The following is a 23288-nucleotide window of genomic DNA, read 5'->3' as shown; positions in this document are numbered from 1 at the left end:
TGAGCGGAATTTTTTTTCTTTCGAAAAGCATGAGCGGTACATGAGTGGAGCATTCGCATGGGCCATGACCAACTGAGCAGAGTGTGCATAGAGTAGAATATTGAGGTGAGCGTCACACAGTGATAACGGCTAGAGCGAGAATGAAACCTGGGCAGGGCGGCATATATTTTTTGCAGTTTTTCTCTTTTGGCCAAAAAACGAAAATACTATTTTCTGCGGCTGAAAATGCGGCGCATCCCCAGTAAAAAAAATATAGCTGCAAAGAGCAATTAAGGGGCCAAGCACAAAAAAGACATGAATCATACAAGCATGCCTGGGAGCATCAGACCAACTGCAACAATTAATACTTAGACCATTTTAGATTATTTTAGATATTCAGAAGCAAAAAATAAACAAATGTATATCTCCTGACCACTAGGTGGTGCTGTGCCAAAACTGTGCAGGTACATGCAACTGGTCATGGTTGTCATAACACACACCAAGTTTGGTCTGAATACACTAAAGAGTTATGGATATATAGCCTCACGTCCACTTTGGTGTGCTCTTCATCAAAGTAATTTGCACATTATTCCTAAGCGGTTTGACAAATCAACCTAAATTCCACACATTTTTGTCAGCATGACGAGTTTTTTAAATAGTTTTTTCGTAAATGTTACAGGTTGCATCCGAATCATCTTGAGCCAAGGAATCCGAGGGAAATTATTTTGTGTCCAGCCCTTATGGTTAAAAAGTTGTTAGCATAAACATCAGTGCAACTTTGGACAGTTTGTGGCGTTAGAAGGTTTGAGTTAGAGACTTTTGCTATGGTGACTGCCCTCAATCTGTGTGCCAAATTTCTTATAACACATATGTTATAAGAACTACTACTATTTGACTACATCAAATAACTTTTCTACAAGCGGTTCTATGGGCTGCATAGACTTCGATGGCGGAAGAGGAAGAAGATTATTTAAAAATGTCTGTTTTACAGTGAGAATCTAATGAGCATCACCAATATAAGATATCACCAATGAAAGCAAAAATAATTAGATGCAAAGAAGTAAAACACCAAGACATTAAGATAGTGAGAATTTATTTGTAGGGGAAAATGTGGTTCATTAAAGATGAATTGAAAAGTTACAGCAACAGGAAAAGACAATCTTAAGTTAATGAGAAATACCTTACCTTCCCTTCAATACCAATACCACAGTCTGCCGCTTGGATCATGCTGACATCATTTCCTCCATCGCCTGAGCACAGAGATGAGAAAGATGATAGCGGGAAAACATGAGAAGACACTCTGAAGACAGTCATCTTTACCGCTCTGAAAGATTCATGTGCTTGGAGAGAGTTCGGTTTAAGTGGGTTTTGTCTCAGCTACTAGATGATGGGACTTAAAGCTCAACAGACTAAGGAGAGAAGCGAAGAGGACCGACCTATGGCACATGTTCTGTTTGCTGTATGTTGCTGTAACAATCGAACTATTTGAGCTTTCTGCGTGGGAGAGCAGCGACAGCAAACCACAGCGGGGCACTGACACGCCAGCTCCACAAATTCATGCTCGTAGTACCGCAGGCAGACCTGATGGGACACGCATAGAGAGATATAATCAGTATGAGTATATCAATCCTGAATGATCATACATGATTGTGTTGAATATATGGAATATTTCAGGTGTTTTACTTCAAGAGAGTCTCCTGATATGACCAGTGCACAGTCGTGTTTCCTCCTGAAGGCGTTCAGCTCCAGATGAGCCTCGCCCCTATTGGACACCTACCAAAAATACATAAGACACGTCCTATTATCAAAACCATTTTCAGACTGTCAGTCCAAATCCACTTATTGGAATCTGATCTATAGAATGGAAATCTCAAATCTGATCTGTGGCTATGTTCACACTGCAAGCCTTAATGCTCAATTTTTATTTATTGCTCAGATATGATTTTTTGTTTGTTTGGGCACGCAGCAAACTGTCATTTGGAAGTAAACATGGAGGTCAGCACTGAAGTCAGCCCTTCCAGTTCAGTTATAATGTGCCATGGAAGTCCGCAAATTTGATAAGGAGGATGAAGACGAGGATGTGGAGAAAGAGAGCAAAGTTTTTCTAGATTTCCCTCGAGTTTCGCTTATATAGAGCTGTCACTGTGATACTTAGACCTCACTGTCCCTCCACTGGCTACCATCACGGCTGTCTTCCATATTAACCGAGTGACCAAAGAACTACTGGTATGTAAAATCTTTGGAGTGACTCCCGTGAGCACTTAATTGTGATGCCTGTGATCTAATGACATAAATGTCGCATGAATTCCGATATAACCATTCAGGTCACATTGCAAAACATCCAACCTGTATCTGATTTAGTACCACATATAGAAGTGGCCCAAATCAGAATCTAGAAAAATCTGATTCAATGTGGTTTGCGCGGTTCACAATGTAATGAAACAACAAAACAGCAACAAAACAGAACTGAGTCACATATGAGCAAACAAATTTGGGCCACTTTTGCATGCAGTCTGAACATAGCCTAAATTATTGACCTGCCAACAGAATTTGACAACCCTGGTTCCAAACTGTGTATCGCAACTGTTTAGATCAGATTTGTGCGTCTCATGGCTATTTTTTTTTTCATTTTCTGGAATATAAACGTTGGTTTTCTACACCAAAAACCACATGGAGGGGTCCGCAATGTCTTAGAATAAAACAATAATGGGCAGACAATGTGCAGGTCTGCTATGTCTAAAGAAGTAGCAGAAACATGGCATGAGAGGCTTGATTCCATGCACAGTGAAAGAAGTAAAAACACCTCATCACTGGACCTGAGAAGTCTCCATTATATTATTATTTTCTGTGTGACCTGCACATTGACAGTAAAACACAACCTTGTTTCTGCATTGACGTCAGACATGGCATGAAAAAGTGCCATGAAGGCAGATCAAAGCTACATGAAATCCGATCATTGGTCAGACTGAAACGGATTTGCCCACACTTTCTTCGTGAAAAAAAATCTGATTTGGACTGACAGTCTGAACAAGGCTTAAACACCACAGAGGTTTCACTCTAAATCCATTACAGTTAAAATCCAAATGATCAGTGGTTCTGATCTTACCGGTCTGAAGACATGGATGTCTTGATTTCTGGACACTAAGTGGGAGCTTTTGGCGATACATGTAGCAGTTTCCAGCTTGTCTCCGGTCAACATCCAGATCTGAAACATTAAGAAGAACCCAAGGGTCAATATTAACCCTATAAAGCCTGAAATATGAAATCATAGAAAAAAATGTTATGGAAAAATGTATTGAAACTTTAGACAAAATATTAAAAATAAAATCATAATTAAAACGTCTGCATATGTGTTGTTGAGTATTATATAGAGCATTTTATGTGGAGCTCATATTCAAGGATGAAAAAACACCTCAAAGAGACCCAAATTTAGCAAAAAATTAAATTTAGTGCAGTTTCTGATATGTATATGGCCAAAAATTAAGATGAAATTCTGATAGCTTGTAATGTAAATCAATGAGATGTTTATAAATATTGGTTGTATCTCCCAATATTATGTCTTAGTAAGATTTTATAATCAATGTTCTGCAGTTTTCATTGTGAGGGGCAAACCATATAATGCAATACAATACAATGATGACCGAGAGATGTACAAATCAGTGTTCCTCAAAGGCCAGATGCATCATATTTTATACTCACATTTTAATAAGATTTTTCACACAAAAAAATAAATCATGGATAATCAAGTAAACCTAAGCAGGTTTACTCCAGTAAGAGTTCACCTTGAAATATTACTAACAATATAAAAAGTTATTCTTACATTTACTTCATAAAAATTCATATTATTGATTTCACATCAAAAAGACAGTATGTACAGTACATATACAGTAGGCTTTATAAGGTTAAATTCTCAATATGTATATGGGCCTGGTTGGGTGTTCAAATACTTTTGGCCGTATGATGTATGTGTACCTTGATCCCAGCATTGCGGAGCAGCTCCAGTGTGGGCCGGACATCCGCCTGCAGCTGATCCTCCACTCCAGTGACACACAGAAGCTCCATCTCTCTCTCCAGACTCTCCACCACTGCCGCCACCTTCAGGGCGCGATCATGGATACTCAACTTTGCCTGATTATAACGACTCTGGATAGATCATAGAGATGGATAAACTCTGAGATAAGTTATAAGGATTTTAAATTTGCCTTGCTTCAGAAGAAAAAGGCATTAGCGTTGGTAAATTTGATTAGAGTCGGTTCAAACTGAGCAATGAATCAATTCCAAAATCTGATTCAATGATTTGTTTTCAACAGCAACACGTGACATTATTCATATATTAAAATTATTTAATAAAAATGTCCTGTAAAAGTTTGGGGTTGCTGATTTAAAACAACTTTTGTTCAGTACGGATGCATTAAATTGATCAAAAGTTATTGTAAATACATTTATGTAAAAAATTGTTCCAAACATTGTTTGTTTTCAACACTGATAATAATTAGATTTTTTTTTCTTGAGCAACAAATCTACTTTTCAGAATAATTCCTGAAGGATCATGTGACACAGAAGACTGGAGTTTGATATTTCAGCTTTGCTATCACAGGAATAAATTACATTTTAAAATATATCAAAATAGAAAATAGTGTTACTAATACGTATATCACAGTATTATTTTTTTTGTTGTGTGTGTGTTTGATCAAATAAATAATGTCTTGGTGACCATAAGAAATTTCTTTCAAAAATATTTGGAAAAAAAAAAAAATCTTACTCACCCCAAATTTTTGAGTAGAGTATATGAACAGTATATTAGTTCTAAATTAATAAAAATAATGAAATATAGTGTTTCCTTGTAAAACATGTGGGAAATATGCCTAGATCATTTATAATTATCTCTAACTGCATTTTATTTATTACATGAAACAATTTGAATCTACTTGTCAACAATAACTGTTTGCTTGAAATGATGGTTCCTCTGCCCGAGTACAAAAATCACAACTTCAAACTATTTCAAAAGCAAATCCATGAATACTAAAAAGCTGAAAAATATCAAGCTATATATTAACCTACATTTTAATTTACTTCACTAACTGAGGGTAGAAGCAAAGCTGGTCTATCATACCTCAAAGTCCTGGTATTGCTCTTCAGTCAGTGATTTCTTCGCCACCACCAGCGTCCGGAGGCCCTCTCTGGCCATGTTCCCACACTGAGACAACATAATGCAACACACAACTACAGTTACATCTGCGACAGCCACGGTGTGTGAGACAATGAACTCAATTGGTATACAGAAAGCATTGGAACAAAGATATAAACAATGCTTTTAACACAATTGTATTTACAGGAAACATCAAAACACTGTCACACAAATAGATAAATGCAAACACACGCACAGGATGGATCAATTGTGAAAAATACAACAGTGCCCATGGGAATCTTTGAGCAGACTGTAAAAGATGTGGGACAGCGGTTTATTTTTGATATGAAAATGCAACAGGCGAAAGTGATGCAGTGATTACTTATTGACCCGTCCTCATAACTGCGTCTAACACACACACACACAGCGCATCGTGAACAGGCCGATGAGGATTATGACATGATGCTCCCAGTCATACGCCTTTATTGAGGTCATTCATTAATTAATAAGCCTCATCTCCGCCCCTCATCGACTGAATATTGCCAATACAAATTGTAATCATCAAAGCGAGAAATGCATGTGTGATGATGGGCTGAGCTGATTGTCCTTGATCACAAAGGATAGGACAAGCTGCTTGTTATGCTTGGCGGTACCTTATCATATGTGTTGATTCTTAATTCAACAGGGATCTGTTCATAAAGTCATTCATTCAAGGGACTCAACACCAAAAACACTGCCGTCACATCAGGTTGCTACTGAGGAAGTGTGTTGGAATTACAGATATGGGGGAACCTGGGCTAGTAAACATAAGTTGTCATATACTATACATATTGTTTATACTATAAATTCATAACTTAGAATATGTATGTATGCATGTATATATATACACACACAGTACCGTTCAGAAGTTTGGAGTTTTCTAAAAAAAAATTAAGTCTCTTATGCTCACCAAATCTGCATTTATTTGATCAAAAATACAGTAAAAACCGGAATACTGTAGAATATTATTATTACTAATTAAAATAACTGTTTCTTTATTATTTGAATACATTTTAAAATGTAATTTATTCCTGTGACGGCAAAAGCTGAATTTCAGCTTCATTACTCCAGCCTTCAGTGTCACATGATCCTTCAGAAATCATTCTAATATGCTGATTTGGTACTTAAGAAACATGTACTATTATTTTGAAAACAGTTGTGCTGCTTAATAATTTTGTGAAAACCATGATTTCTTTCCCAATCTTTACTGTCACTTTGATCAATTTAATGCTTCCTTGCTGAGGTAAAGTATTATCTGTTTAGAAAAAAAGTCTTCATGACACCAAACTCTTGAACAGTAGTGTATGCATATGCTCGAGGGGTTAAGGGTTGTCGTCCCCCCTAAAAATATCATTAAAAACCATGCTGTGTATTGTAAATAAAATAATGATATACACTTAAAATAATTGTGTACCTGGTAAAACATAATTGTGTGCCTGGTAAAACAATACAAACGATTTAAGTTACAAACGATTCATTTTGAGTCCCCCCTCCATTGCCTCACAGTGCTCATTAAGTCGGCCGTCAAGGCTATCTTATTCTCTTTAATACAGATGATGCTGTCATTAATAAATTAGTCATGACAAAAAATAATTATGATATCCAATCTTTTTTCCATGAGTCATGTCAGCGATTATAATGTTACCTAGCTTGTTTATTAATACAGTAGCTTGTTGGATAGTAAGTCTCCCACTACAACTAACACGGTGATAAGCCTATGTGTGAACTGATATTAGGTTAATTTTGTAGATCTACCTTTGTATTGGGATTTGCTCAATATGATGTTAAGTGGCAGATCAGTGGGCTTTTCTGTTAACCTAAAATACAATGTGGAGGACACAAGATCATTTAAAAAAATTATAATACGACCGCGTGGTGAACCTATGAACCTGACTCATATTTAAACAACTATCCCTTTGTGTAAGCTACAAGTACAAAATTGGATGTATTATTAGTGTCCCCTTCAAAAATTGCTCTTTAGAAATGTTTTGTTTATTGTCCCCCCCTATTGTTAGATGAAAATTACACCCATGAGTGTATGTATATAACTTGCATACAATGTGTAAAAATGGTTTAATATTTTTGTATTCCTGTTAACATTTTTATAGTTTCGTAATTGTGTGTCCTAACTGTTTATTGTTTAAATTGAGCTAAAAAAAATTAGACAACTACTGTAGCACTAGTCACCCCTACATCCAAATTTGTAAGATCTAGGGACATTTCTCTTTTGTATGTGTGTGTGTGTGTGTGTGTGTGTATACATTACATTTGAGGAACAAATAATAGGTACTGCAATTTTTTTTGATTGCATTTGATTGTGTGTGTGTAAATACAGATTATGAATCGGATACAAAAACAATTAAAAATGCAAATAAACAAACAAAAACAAGAAGGGTCATAGAAACAGACAATTAGGTTTATTCATAAGCTCACCAGCCTGCATGAAAAAGCAGAATGGCGATTTTCTCCATCAACAATGGTTCATGTATTCTTACCTCCTCCTCCAGCCAATCATTGTACTGTACAATGCTCGCCATAGCAACATCTGCCCCTTTCATGTAAAACGTGATGTCGCCAGTAGCCTCCTCCTGAAACATAATCGATTCAAAAGAGAACACTTTTAAAAACATAAAAATATGTCTATATCATTAGTGTGTTCAACTGTAGAGCACACGACCAACAGGATAACACTCCTAAAGTTATCAGTGAAAAAGTCAGAGGTGATTTGCTCCCACACAAATACGTCAAAAGCTAGTCATAAATACTCTTATGCATGAAATGTAGCAGATAAACAAACAAAAAACAAGCAGAACACACTCACAGTAGAGTTCTGAAGTATATAATAGCTTACTCCGCAAAGACTAAAGGACACAAAGTCAGACTGCAAAGGGAGCATTTTCAAATACACACACATTTTCACATTTATATTTTAACCAGATTTCTATTTTTTTTAACGTTTGAATTGAGAAAAATGTAATTTTGCACACGTACTGTACGAACAAGCTCACACACACAGTGCTGTAGTGTGGGACGTACCCTGAGAATGATGCCCATGCGCTTGCTCTCTGAGGTGAAGGGGAAGATCTGCAGGATGTAATAGGTCAAGATCTGTCCAGCTGGGGTCTTCAGCTGGAGGGACGTCAGGTCTCTGTTCACCAGAGTCAAACCCATACTCTCAGTCCAGCGCACCAGAGCCACCTACACAACAAGTGAAAGATCTTTTTTTATTTTTTGTGAAAGATGTGTGGTTTTGTGACCAGTTGCATGCAAGCTTTCAAGTGGAAATTCAAATTTGGTAATGGACTTTCACTTCCGATACGCTCTGTAAGCGGTAGACCAATCACAACAGACTAAGCCATCTGACCAATCAGAGGAGAGTAGGCTCTCGGAAAGGAGGGGTTGAAAGACTCCTTTATCGAACCATTTCAAACTCTTTGAGAAATTAGAATGTATATTATGAGACAATTAAAGTGTTTTTTGACTGTGGATGCAAGTGATTGTTTTTGTTAATTGTTTTTCTCAAAAATACATTTATCCACCTTATTTTACAACACGGAAGTAAGCTATTTTCTATGAATGACACTTACGGTTCATTAGCCGCTATAGGGAAATAACAAGAAGAATAACAAAGTGCAATAAATGGCTTAACTTGAGCTACAAACCAGTGTGTTTATAATTAAGCCACTACATTAAAATAATATGGTAAGAAATACCAGTTTGCAATATCAAGCAGGATAACAAGCTTTTTTGTACAGCTAATAACTGGAAGCGGATGACACCGGAAGCCAGACACATAACATTTACAAATGGCTGCACCCACTCTTACTAAAGTAATAAACGTAATTTTAAAAAAAAGGCGGATACTTGGAAAAATGTCATGTTCTTCACAAGGTCACTAATTGAGTTTCTCAAAATTACTTTTGTGACATTGATCATGGGAATTCTTGATTTTCTTGCTTCCGTTGGAGCACATGACTGTTCGGATAATTCTCAAATCATGCTCATGATCATCAGCCTTTACTCAAACTTGTGGAGCTCATGCAGCTTTAGTGCTTAAAGCAAAAGAGGGACAAACCAAACACAGACTTTCTGTTAATAATTCAACTGTTGATCTAGCTGTTACACTGACAATACAGGTCATGATGAAAAGTAAATTAGAAGTAAATGTAATAAATGAAATAAATCTTTTTTTCCTCCGTCTCAGATTTCTTGACCCTACTGTTTATCTCAAGGCTGAAAGATCGTAGCCATCACTGCAAATTATGCCTTTGCAGTCCTGTGATTAAATCTGCTTTCTTTGCTCTTACACACATCTGAACACAGCTAGAACTCTTGTTTATGACATTTCATTGTGATATGACTAATTATCCAGTCTTCTATCAACCTGACAGTGCTAAATGATGCCCTCAAGAGCACACACACACAAGAGTAACTCAGGTGGTGGGGAAATGCCTTCAGGAGACGAGCAGGGAACTGTTTTACGACACAGGGGAGAGCCTTTAATACACTCCATCAATCATTTCAGCAGTACAGGAAGAAAAGCTGTAATCATAAACCAAGATCACTGCGCCTTCAAGAAGCGGAGAGGATTGGAACCGCACCATGTGACCTACGACCACATGAAGACGTGGCTGTTATTTAATAAAGAGACCAGATGTGACAGGAAATATGATACAACGTCATAAAGAAGGCATAGTGGAGATGGCTTTATCGGACAGAGCAGCTTCATCTAGGAATATGCTGAGAGACGTTTATCTGAAGTCTATCTTTCGCTTATCGCCATTAAAACAATACATTTTTCATACTTTTACAATGACTTTTACATGACTTTCAGTTGTTTGTGGTTACTGGCCTTTTAAACAACAACAAAACAAAAACCTAGAGACAACTTGCTCAGCATTTTAGTGCTAGGCAAAACTAGATTTTTTTTTTTTAACTGTCATTCATTTATTATTATTAAATGTCATTGCATTGCAGAATTTAAGTCAAAATTTAAGTCAAAAGTCAGATTACAAATTCTACTTCCAAAATTTGACTGGGTCATTCTATTAATCAAAACTAAACCAAGACCGTATTTACTTTAACCTCATTCTAACCACACACAAAAAAACATTGTAAAAAAAAAAAATTGAGCATACCATAACTCTCTTGTACGAGTGGCCCATCTTTTTGTGACAACTTCTATTTAATAGGCTAAAGGTTAGAGGTCAATACTATATTTTTCCTAGAAGAACCAAAGGTCAACAGCCACTGAACACTGTCATCTCATCTGAATAAGCTAAAACCACTAATAAAACCATCAGTGAACTTCCATTACCCTCCATAAGTAAAACTTCATTATCGGACATAACAAACGGTCTTGCTCATGAGAATGTCCGATCATTAAAGGTCATGATAAACCTCTGACCCTTGACACTGTGGGGGTCAAAGGTCACAAATGACTTAAAGTAAGTGTGCGGAAAGGCATCTGGGTTATTCAATCCCTGAACTCGGCTTCTCTTTAGGAATATTATCGCCATGCGTCTGTCATATTAAAGGCTGAAAAGGCTGGAGGTCTTTGAGCGAGCGCACATAGACACAGGCGCCGGTGAGAGTGACACGTAGAGAAAGACTAGTGTTAACCGCTAGTCTCTCAGAGAAAATTAAATATTGATCAATCCCGGAGTGAAGACGTTGGAGAGATAAGACCTGGGCATTAAAGAAAATAAATAAGTAGACACATCAAGGGAGAAGAGAGGACAGGCAATTCCACTAAAGAGGGAGATGGACAGATTTCTTTTTCCTTTTATCACTCTCAAAAGATATCTACCTCTACAGAAGGTCCTGAAGAAAAAGATGCTTGGGTTGTATAAAGGAAAAATGAAAGAGCACCGTAATATTCTCAATTTATGTAATGACTGCAGCATTGTCTTTAAAACAATCGATGCTTTTGAAAACGACTGCTCTTCATTAGTTCGTCTTCATTAGATCCTGCAAACATTGTACAGAATTATCTAAATGGGTTATTCACCTAAACACAAATATGTTGTCATCATTTACTGACCCCACCTTGTTCAAGACCAATATGGTTCTCTTTATTACAGACACACACAAAAAAAAAGAAAAGAAAGAAATGCTCCATAAGCTGTGAAGCTCCTAAAATGACAAAAAAGCTGATTAAAGAAATAATATGCTAATAAAAACGAGGCTGTGAAGGAAAAAAATACCTTCACAATGGGTTATACTTTTGTATACCTTTATTTCATATACTGTAGACTACTGTTAAAATACTTTTATGGTGTTTTCTGTCAATTTTAGGGATGTGCGCTGGTCACCATTCACTTTCATTGTATGACTACAAGCATCCTGCTAAACCTCACCTTTTGTGTTCCACAGTAATAAAAGAAATCACAAAGGTTTGGATGATTTTGACAGAAATGTAATTTTGGGATGAATTATTCCTTAAAGCCGAACCTTTAACAGGTCTTCATTCCTCTCCGTTAAAAAAAATATGTTTAACTATAATGAGCCTGACGTAGTATCCCTCCATCTATTTGAGGGTCGCTGCCATTGTGACATATGTTTGGCCTCAATGCCTTTTCTGCCATTTATTTAGTGCTTTTCTTACCAACAACTCATTCAAAATATTGTTGCTCTACAACGGATCTATAAATATCTACGATCTCTCAACACAAATGATGACCGAGTCCTTCCTGGTGTGTGACCTACCCATGCCCCCTCTGCTTCTGATATTTATTGAGCCCTCTCAGATTTCTCTACTAACACAGAGTCTATATTACCATCCAATAAAGCAGTAAATTCAAGGCTAAAGTGGGGGAGTCATAAATAGTAAAGCAGCGATATATAGGATTACACCGTTAGAGGAATGAGAAGACCAGTGTCAATGCAATCTGTCTGTTTTCTAAATAAAAAATAAATAAAATATTTATATAATAGTTTTTTTTTTGCTAAAGTGTGTGTGTGTGTGTGTGTGTGTGTGGGGGGGGGGGGGTCGTTTTTTTTTCTGGAACCGCTCAAGGTGAAAATGACAAAAATGACTAAGAGAGGTTAAAAATGGTAAAAACAAAATTATACTAATAAAAAAAGCAAGTATTTTCTTTGCCAAAACTGGTGCTGTTAAAGGGCCCCTATTATGGATTTTTGAAAATGACCTTTCATGTAGTGTGTAACATAGCTCTAAGTGAATGAAAACATCCTGCAAAGTTTTAAATCTGAAAGTGCACCGTATATAAAGTTACTGTCTTTTAAAAGTAAGAGTCGACTCTGAGTCAATGAAATGAATTGTTTTTCAAACGAGTCGTAAGTCGTTTCATCGCGACGTCAAGACGAAACATTAGCATATTGTCCACCAGGGAAACTTGAACCTCAAACACTGCAGCTGATTCCTGTGGACACTGGACAGCATCATGTCGAGAAGACGCTGTGCTCTACAATGTGAAGGTAAAGCCACTTTTTTTTTTTCCACTGCCCGAGGACGAGCATGTGAAGAATCAGTGGTTAAAATTAATCTTTACCATGATACCACAGCAGATCCTAAACTTTTGCTGTGTTCTCTTTATTTTACTGACGACTGCCTCTCAAATCTCGGAGTTCAATGCAGGATTCGGAAACCGCTTGCTCTTGAAAGATGGTGTTGAAAATACTTAGTTTTGAGTTTTACATTGTGTACCGTAGGTCTCCTGCTAACTGGCCATCTCGTGTTATCACTGTCTTACTGAAATACTTCTGCTAATCAGCTGTGGGACTCTATTACCTAAAACTGTGTCTATTAATGCAGATTGTCGTTCTCACTACTTTGAGGAAAGATTAACCCTCTGGGGTCGGCAAACGCGCGGGCGCGTTTTGCTCGTTTTTTTTTTACATGGCAGCAAAATAGACCTAAAATACTCCGTCAGTTTTGGTCATACAGCCTTAAGAAATATGAAAAAATAAGCTGTTAAATGTCTACTTTTTTATGTGTCCACTTACAATCGAAATAAAACATTGTGCTTTTGTAAAATAAAGAAAGTAAACAGGGAGTGCTTTATGCCTCTCCGTCTCCGTGAACTTTTTTTCTGAAGCACGTCTCTAAACTCAAACAAAACTCAGCGAATACTATTCACTCAGACATGAGATATACATCTCTATAATCATTTAAGTGTGTAGTTTTAAATTATCTAATTCAAAACTAAAATAAATATTCTCTGTTTATGTAATCTATATATAAAGAGCGAGAGATCAGCCGTTCTCATTATCGTTCTCTCGCCTCATTACTCTGCTAATGTGACACGCCCATCGAGAGCGCACGCTAGATAACCTGAAGCAACACATGCAAACCAGTCAACGCCCACAACAGCTGGATAACACACTCGCTGTGAGGAATAATAATATCGTGATAATCCTGTAAATTTTACCTCAAACGTGCTGGAGTAGCCTAACAACGGATCCAGCTGCAGATGATCAGTAAGTGCTTTGTTCTAATCGCGATATGAAATGGTGTCTGTAAACCGCAAAAGACTGTTTAAATTTGAATCGCGTTTCTGTGTTTGAATGAATGAACGGCACATGCTGTTGTTTACTACAGCTCTCGCGTGTCTGTGTGAATGAATATCGCTTTTAGCAAACTATCTATATTGCCTACTGAGATGAGTAAAAATCGACTGAATACATTGAAATAAAATGTCTTTGTATAAGCAACATATTAAACTGCAAATTAACATTTATGCCCTAATGTATAAAATATGATATGTTACAGACGAAATATGAAAGACAACAGTTTTTACTGCCACATCAAAACCTAATTTACAAGGTGCAAAGAAAATCTTAAAAGGTCAATATAAGCCTTCTCTTTAAATTATTTAGCCTACATATTGCAAAACTTTCTGAAAATACGAATGAGAATTAACTGCACAATTACTAGAAATGTTTACCTTGGATATTATACAATTTGCAAGCATACAAAGTTTGTGGAAAAATACACTTTTTTTCAAGATGTTTCCAACTCTGAACCAATTCTGTAGTTATATATATATATCTGTGTGTGTGTGTGTGTGTATATATGTGTGTGTGTTGTCTTTGCATTCTTTCTTGTGGCTCAGTGAAATGCTCATTAGTATGCAGCATTAGCAGGTCTTTGTCTCCTCAGGTGTGAATGAGGACATTATTCATGACCTTGTTGGATCATTCACGCCCACCTGCATATTGCCTTTCCAAACAAAAAGTGTCTTACAAATTTAAATCAATCTATTGTTTAATGTGAACGATTAGCCCGGATGATTTTCAGATCATTTTGAAGTAAAAACTTTAGCCGACAACATCCATTAGTCAAAAGTATTGTGGGAATATGTGAAGTTGGTCGTTTGTGGTCTTATATCAGAAAATTTAAGTTTGAGTTTTTTGAATAACCACGCATAAATAATATTCTCTCAAAAATGCAAACATGTACATACATGTTGCTCACATATTATGATAGCCATGTTTGTGCTAAATAGAGTGTAATTACACCTTTGCCATTCATATATTTATAAGCAACTGAAAAAAATACAAATATCAGGGCATGTCAAAACATCTCAAGGACCCCAAAAACACCTTAGACCCCAGAGGGTTAAGCATGGAGCGAGATTTGTTTTACCAACGTTTATGTTATATCAGTCATTCACGCTACAGCTCGGCTAATGTAACATTGCATACATGCACTGTTATTGATAAAGTTTCCACGTGTTCACCGCTATATATATATTAGAAAAATACTCTGTAAATAAATTAGTACAAGTAAAACCGGTTGATGGACACACACTTGTTAATGCTGATGGTGAGGAGTTGCAACTTCTCAGTTTGAGGTACATTATGAGATGTGTATCATTGAGAAACGTCCTGCTCGAGACGTCCTTGCGATGGAGGTTCGGGTTAAATGAATAGCTCTTCTAATGTATCATCATCGGACTTGCGCTCGCATTGATATGGTAAAATCGACTTCATTGTTTGTTACTGTCTTTAGTGTAATGTGTAGGAAGTAGGGATGTCACTTTACGTTCGAAAATCGATTGCACAATCGATCGGACCAACCAACCCAAGATTCGAAAATGAAAATAGGGAATCGATTTTAAAGGCCTTTTTTTACCAAAAAAGTTGTTTTAGGTGGACAGATCAATACAATACACAGAACATTGTTGGAAAATAACAATGTCTTTTCTGTTAACCAAATGCTTTTTAATATTCGCTATTACTTCTATGCAAGTGAGCAAGCGCACCGTTGTTTGTTGCTTAGTGACGTGTGTGTTCAAGTAAGCCAGAAATGCGCAGATTCTGCGCAATACGCTGTATTTAATATATCATGATGACTCACGAGTTGCATATTTGCACTAAATCCGCGCAGATTTGGCTACACGAACTTCCCCAGCAAAGTGAGTAAACATAGAAACACGCCAAATTGGCTCGTGATTTGATAGCGTTACCCACCAAAGTTCATTTTTACCCGCATTTGGCGGATTGGCAGGTGTTAATTTCAATCCCTGAATGTTGCACTCCTGTTTGTCATTGTGCACGAAACTTCACGCCAATAAATCATCAGAAATATTGCTGACTTGTGCGCATCTCAAGCGCCCTCTTTACGCTCGTCCTAATGCCTGTTAGTTGTCCGTGGATTTGCCTATATTTGGTTGGAAAATGGAAACGTCTTTAGACATGGAAAATCGATTTTACAATCGATTCAATGAACACTTATGTCTCAAAAATCGAACAGGATTTTTTCACAAAAGTGACAGCCCTAGTAGGAAGCCTCAGGACACGCAGAGTTTTCGACGCGTGCTGTACGCGGTAAACCAATCACAACAGACTGAGCAGAGTAGCTCGTGGAAAGGAGGGATTTAGAGAGATTGATTCATCTGGCGATTCGTTTGAGAATCATTGAAAATCTGGTGATGTGCAAATGTATATTACAGTTTTTTGACCTTTGATGCATGTAAACCTGTTGTAGGAGACACCAAAACAACATTAGGAAACTTTAAAATAGCATAATAGGGGCCCTTTAACGCATGCGATTGATTTTTGTCCAGTTTAACGCGTTAAAATATTTATCGCAATTAACGCAGCATCCGTATTTTCTGCCATCCTTTGGCTAGCATTACATTATATGATCACGCTCTTATTCGTGCAAATGCTTTTAAACCATTCAAGCACCATAAGACAAAAGAAAACACACTGTCTGTGAATGTCCTGACACACACGACGCACGTCAGAAAGACACGTGCCAGTCTCATGCGCACAGACAGCGCCAGAGTAGAGTTCTCTTTTGCGCTTGAACGAAGTTGTGAGAAATTGAGAGGCATGTGATATCCACGTGATGTGCAGCAGCGGCTGGTCTTAAAGGAACAGCAGCCACTAATCCTGTCGGTCATTAAAGTTAATCAAAGAACAAAGGCAATAGAGAAAATTACAACTCTCGACTAAAGAACTTTCATAGCTTTAATTAGGATTAATCTATATAATAGGACTAATCTATATTTAATTTATAATATTTTTTTTAAAATGTTAAACAATTGATAGCTTTCCATACACTTTAATGTTGAATGGTTATAATTAATGTTTAAAATTGGGGGGGGGGGAATTATTTTCATCGAGACAACAGGAGCTGTATTAGTATCAGGGATACTGGCCTTCATTCATAAAAAGAGAACATTAAACGAGTACTTAAAATATACTTATGTATATTTATGTTGAAGATATTTGAAGATTAACTGTGAAATTATTACATTATAAAATATATTAAAAACTTTAGTGTTTTTAATAATGATTAATCGCGATTAATCACAGAAAAAAAAAATGTGAGATTAATCTAATAAAAAAATTTCATCAATTGACAGCACTAGCAAAAACGTACTACATTTTTATGACGTCAACAAGTATGTAAATAAATAAATATATATGTTAGCTATCTTTCAGGATGTCCCATCGTTCTTACTTCATCAGGACTGGAGGCCTGGTAAGTGCGGTTGTCATCGCTAAAGTCCTGGTCGGCCTCTGTACTCTCCGGTTCCGTGCTGGCACCGTTCACGTGGGATTCGTATACCGGTGTAACATTGTGGCAGAGGGCGATGGCTTTCACAGCCTCGTGGATTCGGCTACTCACGCTCTTGCGAACCTTCGGTGCGGGTGGCTGTGGTTTACGTGAGGGAGTTGAACTCGCACTACTGCCATTAGCAGAGCTCACCTGGAGAGACACAAAGCAGAAATATCAAGAGTGAGCTCCAGCTTCAGAAGTAACATCACATGCTCAACGAGGCTGCATTTATTTGATCAAAAATACAGTAACATTGTGAAATATTATTGCAATTTAAACAACTGTTCTCTGTTTTGATATATTGTAAAATGTAATTTGTTTCTGCGATGAATTTTCAGCAGCCATTAACATCAGTCTTCAGTGTGACATGATCCTTCAGAAATTGTTATTTGGTGCTCAAGAAACATTTCTAATTATTATCAATGTTGAAAACTATAGAAACTTGTTTCTGCCACAGAATAAAAAATAAAAAAGGTAATTGCGACTTGTCTCAAAATTCTGACTTTTTATCTCAGAATTGCGTGATATAAAGTCAATATTGTGTTAAAGAGTCAGAATTGTGAGATATAAACTCATAATTGCAAAAAATAAACTCATTGCATGTGTATATCTCAAAATTCTGACTTTATAACATGCAATTTTGACTTTATATCTCGCAATTGTGTGTTATGAAGTCAGAATTGTGAGATATAAACTTGCAATTCTGAGGAAAAAAGTCAGTTTTTTTGACTCGCAACTGTGAGATAGTTTATCTTTTCGCGTTTATCTTTTAAAATGTTTTATTCTGTGGCAGAAACAAGCTTTTTATCAATTTAATGCATACTTGCTGAATAAAAGTATTCATTTCTTTCCCAAAAAAATCTGATCACAAATATACATATATATATATATATAAAAAACATACTTTCCCGACAAGAAATATTTGTTTGAAAAAAGGTTTCATTCGAACAGAAATCAGTTGAATTATGGCAGAATCTGATAGCGTTATGTGTAAGACCAGGTGGACTGGGTCAGGAAGTGAATGCTGAAAATTCACCTTCCTGTGCTCGCTCTCACTCAGGACACACTGGGCAAAAAAGCGTGAAGATTTCATCAGTGTCTCCCCACACAATGTCGGAATCTCACACTGTCTCTGAAACTTATCAATTTACATAAGCGCCGCTGTGAGTCTTTGTGTGTGTGTGTGTTTGACAGGGGTTGCTGTGCTCCACTGGAGCAGGAGATTTCTCTTGATGAACTCCTCTTTCCTCAGAGCTCTGCTGAGGGGAAGAGATGATAACCTGCACATTGCCTCCAAATTGCAGACGCAGGTACATAAAGACACCCCACTGCTGGCTCACTCAAAACGTATGCTAGGTTCCCGCTTTTGACTATCTGAATATGTTTATAAATATACAGTAAATCTGTGATGGGATAATCAGATGTAAAATCAGCCAGTCTTAAATATTGATTTGAGTACTTAGCCCTATTTTTGTATTTAGATGACCTGTGCTGTCATCTAATGCTCACTTAAAGGTAATCTTCAAAATTCAAAAACAATAATTTAATAACACTGATCTTTAGCATACCTCAATATAAATATCATTTTTTTTATAGTGTACATTATAATGTTGTTATGCCTAAATTCACGTGTAGCAATTAAAACGATTAATTAAATATTGGCCATTTATTGTTTATCAGCCATAACATTACAATTATTATCAGCTTATTGGTATTGGTCAGAATTATTGTCTTTAAATGTATATTTTAATTTTATCTCAAATGTTAGCAAAACAGTGTGATACGGTGACAAAACTATCACTGTGTGAGAAATAAAATTGTATGGAAAAGCTAAGATTTTTAAGCCAGACTGCTACTAAATAGTCATTATTACTTGTGAACTGAAGGTTCTCCAAATGTTCATATTATACCTTTGTATTACAGTCACCATGAAATTAAAATGGACAAATGTTATTGGTTGAAGGGAATATTTTTTCTGTGCAGATAAAAAATGTTTTACTTCCCCCTTCCTTTTCCAGCAACATCTCTTTTTTTCCTCTGATAATGGGTTTTTCAGCACGAGATCGGGACAACCAGTCACTCACATGAAATCACTTCAGTTTCATGTCGACTTTCAAGGTGCAATATGTAAGATTTGTATGTATTCATTGCTTTTTTATTGGCAATATGGAAATAGCTTTTAACGAAACAAAAAATGAGACCATTTTGAAAAAAATGAGAAAATCAAAAGGATGTGATGTTTACGCATGCTCATCCTCTTCCGTTCACTGATACATGAAATGAATGCCTACATCGGTTTTATGCCAGATTACAGGATTATGCTGAAATCGCTATTCTTTACTAAAATGTCAATGTGACATGCAAAGAAAAGTTTGATACATTATAATCGAACTATAATAACAGTGTCATTTTAATTAACTCATCTCGACATGATACCGGTGAATTGCAGAGCAAGTGCAAATATATCCACATCTCTATAATCAGATGCTTTTTTTAACTGCTGTTTTCTCACCACTGGCATGTTTGTTGTGGCTTTATTTTGTTATTGAGAGGAAAGTGCGCAGCACATATTTACATATTGATCTAAACATTGCTCTCTCAGACAGTGTCTGGATGTTCGTTAATAGTATAACGCTGCAAAGGTATTTCCAACTTCTTTTTACCCCTAAGCGAAGCATGAAAAAGAACTTTGCCGTGAATATATCGGGGAATTGAATCATGTTCAGTCTCTTGTGCATATTAAGTTGCTGGCTGCAGTTCACTTAATGGCCACCGGTGTCACTATAAACAAGGATTTCTGAATTCTACATTATAGTTCTTTTAACTAAATTTCCATTTAGTGCCACAAAAATGACCAACTTATTGACAACTAGCAGCTAAAATGGGTACCGCAGTCAAATTCTAAATATTGGAGAGATCAAGTCACATACCAAAAACTAAAACAGACATTCCGATCTGGAACAAGTATTTGAATTTGCCATGTTTCCTAAAACTCGGCAAACATTGTTTTTTTCTGCTTTAGTACAGTAAAAAAAATACATACAGCATCTTTAAAGTACAATTTTTTAAGAAAGCTAATATTTTAAGTGACAATGCAATTAAAAAAAGCTTGTGAATGGAAGGTTCTAAACTGAACCATGTCTTTTACATAGAGGAATATCAGATTTTTTCCATTTCAAAACACAATTCGAGTTCAAAATCCCAGTAGGACAGACAAGATCTCACATAAAACAATGGGGTTTTGCCCTCTACAAAGCAGCAGCTGTTTTTAATAGTAATTTCTTTATACTCATAACACTCCAGAGAGAATCGGAGCTATAACTGCCTTGTGCACACCAAAGCATGTTAAGCAGTAAATTACATTATGTTTATTGATTCCTGTCAAACTCAATTTCACACAAGTTGTTGGACACGGACTCTGACATGTCCTGAGGGGGGATATAATAAGGCTATGATCGCTCATATCATGGGTACATTTCAAACCTGCCTGCCACTCCATCATCACAGTAATGAAGGACCGTGAAGCATGAAAATCAATTGCTACTGTGGGTTTAACATTGTGTCACCCAGCTGTTGGCACAAAACATAAGCGCACACACACACAAAGACGACAGCAGTTTGTGAAGGATGTGAAACACTTCAGTTTTCACTATAATGACAGAGAATGTCTTAACAGTGATGTATAAGGTGACAGATGTCAATCACACCTGAGCGTAGGACTGGATGATGTGACTCTGGATCTCATCCATGGTGTCCGTTCCGTATGACACGGTGCCGAGATGGAGGCGTCTGAAGACCATCTCGTTCTGGGTCAGAGTGCCTGGAAAAACAGCACACAAAGATTAAGATCAGGAAAGAAATCAATAGTTATTATAAAGCTTTTGGATGGGCAGAGTAGTTCCAACAAAAGAAAATAAACCGAGCAACAGAGAGAAAGAAGAAAAATAAAACATAAGTAAAAAAAATAAAATAATGAGGGTGCGTTATTTTAGACTTCTGGAAATATTTCTGGTACTTAAGGTGATTCATGAGTAGACAATCACAAACTATCTTTCTTAAAAGTTAGATGTGTGCCATTATAATTGGAAAAAAGGCATCTTAAAGTACCCGTTTTGTCTGTTAGCAGGTAGACCAGACGGCCCAGCTCTTCTGGGATGGTGCTTGTCCGAACCACAGTACCTGGAATATTCTCATCCTTCATAATCATCCAGCCGTATGCGGACTTCCCCATGTCCAGGTTTACTCTTAGACTACACAACACATATAAATGACGTACTAAAATAAGTTTGTTCATCTCATTCCACACAGCTGAAGCTTTGATGATTTGGCTGTACTTTGTCACATTAATATAATCTGGGTGATATTATTATAACTGTACCTGATGGGGATGATGTATGAAAACAGAACAACAAAACGGAACAGGTTTCGGAACCAGGGCCCAAGAAATCCCTGCAAAGCGACCATAACAACAGCGAGAACCACCTGAGCCAGGAACAGAGCTTTTGTTAGGCGGTTTAACTCCAGGTCCAACAGTCCCACCTGCAGAGGAAGAGTGAAAGATAGAAATCAAATTCTTGACCTCATATGCAAATCATCTGCTTGACCTGTGTCCTATTACTAGATTACCGTACTTAACTTTCTTTAGTGTGTAATGTTACTGTCTGAGCATGAAAAAAAAGTCTGCAAAATTACAAAGCACAAAGTCAACTCCAAAGGGAGTTATTCTCTAAATCAGGAAGCAACATTTCTGAACTCCCTAAAATTCCTCAATTGTAGTTTTAAGTTTTCTTCCGGGAAAGAACACATCACAATATTCCTAATTTTAATAATTACTGTCCACGGCATATGCAAAAGAAAAAGGAGCGAAGCCTGGTTTAGTTGCGTTAGTAATGTGTTAAAACTTGCAGTTATAGTAAGGGGTGTGACATTTCTGTAACACGCTCGAAGCGGTTTGAACAATCACGACACACTGGTCCAGCCGACCAATCAGAGCACATTGTGCTTTTCGGAAGGAGGGGCTTCCATAGATATGTATACGTAGATGCCACATTCGACCGCTCCAGACACGTTGGTGTGCCTGCCATCTTGTAAGGGTCAGTGTGTCGTCACCCACAGTAAGAATCAATGATGCCACAACATTACGCACCTTCTGGTTATGAAAGCAGATTTTAATTCCCGAAGAAATGGGATAACCTTTCACAGGTGAGAATGTGTGTATAGCGGCCCACTGAAACGATAATGAGGCATCTATGTTGGGCTTCATAGAGACAACTACAGAATTCTGCAACTAACCAATTAGATGAAGTATTTAAGAATAGTCTATGCACAATACATATTGATATATTTAAGAATATTTAGTAATGAATATTTCCAGGGAAACTTGATGGAAAAAGTGATCATTATAGTGATTATTATGATTTATATATTATATTATTACAGTTTGTTTAGGACTAAATCACAAAATGAATGAGTTTGTGGTTAAATCACTCTTAGCCAAAGCATGTGATATCCCCTCTGAGAACAAGAACCTTAAGTGTTCCTCTCATCTGGAGTGATCTGAAATGTTACTCTTATGAAAAATAAAACAACCTGCCCATAAGCCAGCACTGATCAATGCCCCCCCAGGCCCGTTCCAGACCGCAGACCTTTCTCATGCTAATAGTGTATGTGGAGGAGAGAAGAGATGAGAGGCATTTAACCAAGAAGCCCACTGCTGTTGTCGTCTCTCTGTGAAAAGCACAGGAGGCAAAACCGGAAAAATAAAAGCAGAACGCCTCTTCATAGAAACGGCCCCCTGACAAAAGAGCTGGAGTTTTCCCCTTTTTCTCTCAAGTATGTCCCCTCAGCCAATGGAATATGTGGGAAAATGATGTCAAAAAAGAAGTTTTTCTTGTTTCCCTCTGGCGAGGGCCGACAGCGCGGCCTGCGCGAAAACACTGAGGTCTTTCATCTCGGCAGCGCGCTAATAAAAACAGCAACACATAACACCGTCCCCTGAGAAAAGGAATCTGCGTGAAAGGGACGGGGGGAGGGGGGAGAGGGGATGGACAAATTGAACAGAAAAGACAAAAAAAAAAAAATGCAAGCAAAATTAATCCCCCAAAC

The 23288-nt window shown here is 37.0% G+C and overlaps 1 protein-coding gene across 2 annotated transcripts in view; it reads right to left on the bottom strand.

The window, feature by feature from the left end:
• Positions 1 to 23288, bottom strand: part of atp9b (ATPase phospholipid transporting 9B) — a 53077-nt gene that overhangs the window by 8342 nt on the left and 21447 nt on the right. For both annotated transcript variants that reach the window (XM_079591317.1, XM_079591318.1), the window contains exons 12-23: positions 21562 to 21722; positions 21291 to 21433; positions 20891 to 21003; positions 17085 to 17333; positions 8183 to 8344; positions 7642 to 7734; positions 5093 to 5176; positions 3952 to 4122; positions 3086 to 3184; positions 1663 to 1752; positions 1416 to 1560; positions 1165 to 1229 (exon numbers count right to left, since the gene is read on the bottom strand). In XM_079591317.1, coding sequence (XP_079447443.1) covers positions 1165 to 1229; positions 1416 to 1560; positions 1663 to 1752; positions 3086 to 3184; positions 3952 to 4122; positions 5093 to 5176; positions 7642 to 7734; positions 8183 to 8344; positions 17085 to 17333; positions 20891 to 21003; positions 21291 to 21433; positions 21562 to 21722 — 1575 coding nt within the window. The remainder of the gene's footprint in view (positions 1 to 1164; positions 1230 to 1415; positions 1561 to 1662; positions 1753 to 3085; positions 3185 to 3951; positions 4123 to 5092; positions 5177 to 7641; positions 7735 to 8182; positions 8345 to 17084; positions 17334 to 20890; positions 21004 to 21290; positions 21434 to 21561; positions 21723 to 23288) is intronic.

The sequence above is a fragment of the Phoxinus phoxinus genome, assembly GCF_949152265.1.
Source record: "Phoxinus phoxinus genome assembly, chromosome: 19".
Taxonomy (NCBI): Eukaryota; Metazoa; Chordata; class Actinopteri; order Cypriniformes; family Leuciscidae; genus Phoxinus; species Phoxinus phoxinus.
Note: the sequence above shows the minus strand (reverse complement) of the source record. Positions and strands in the feature narration are given on the sequence as shown.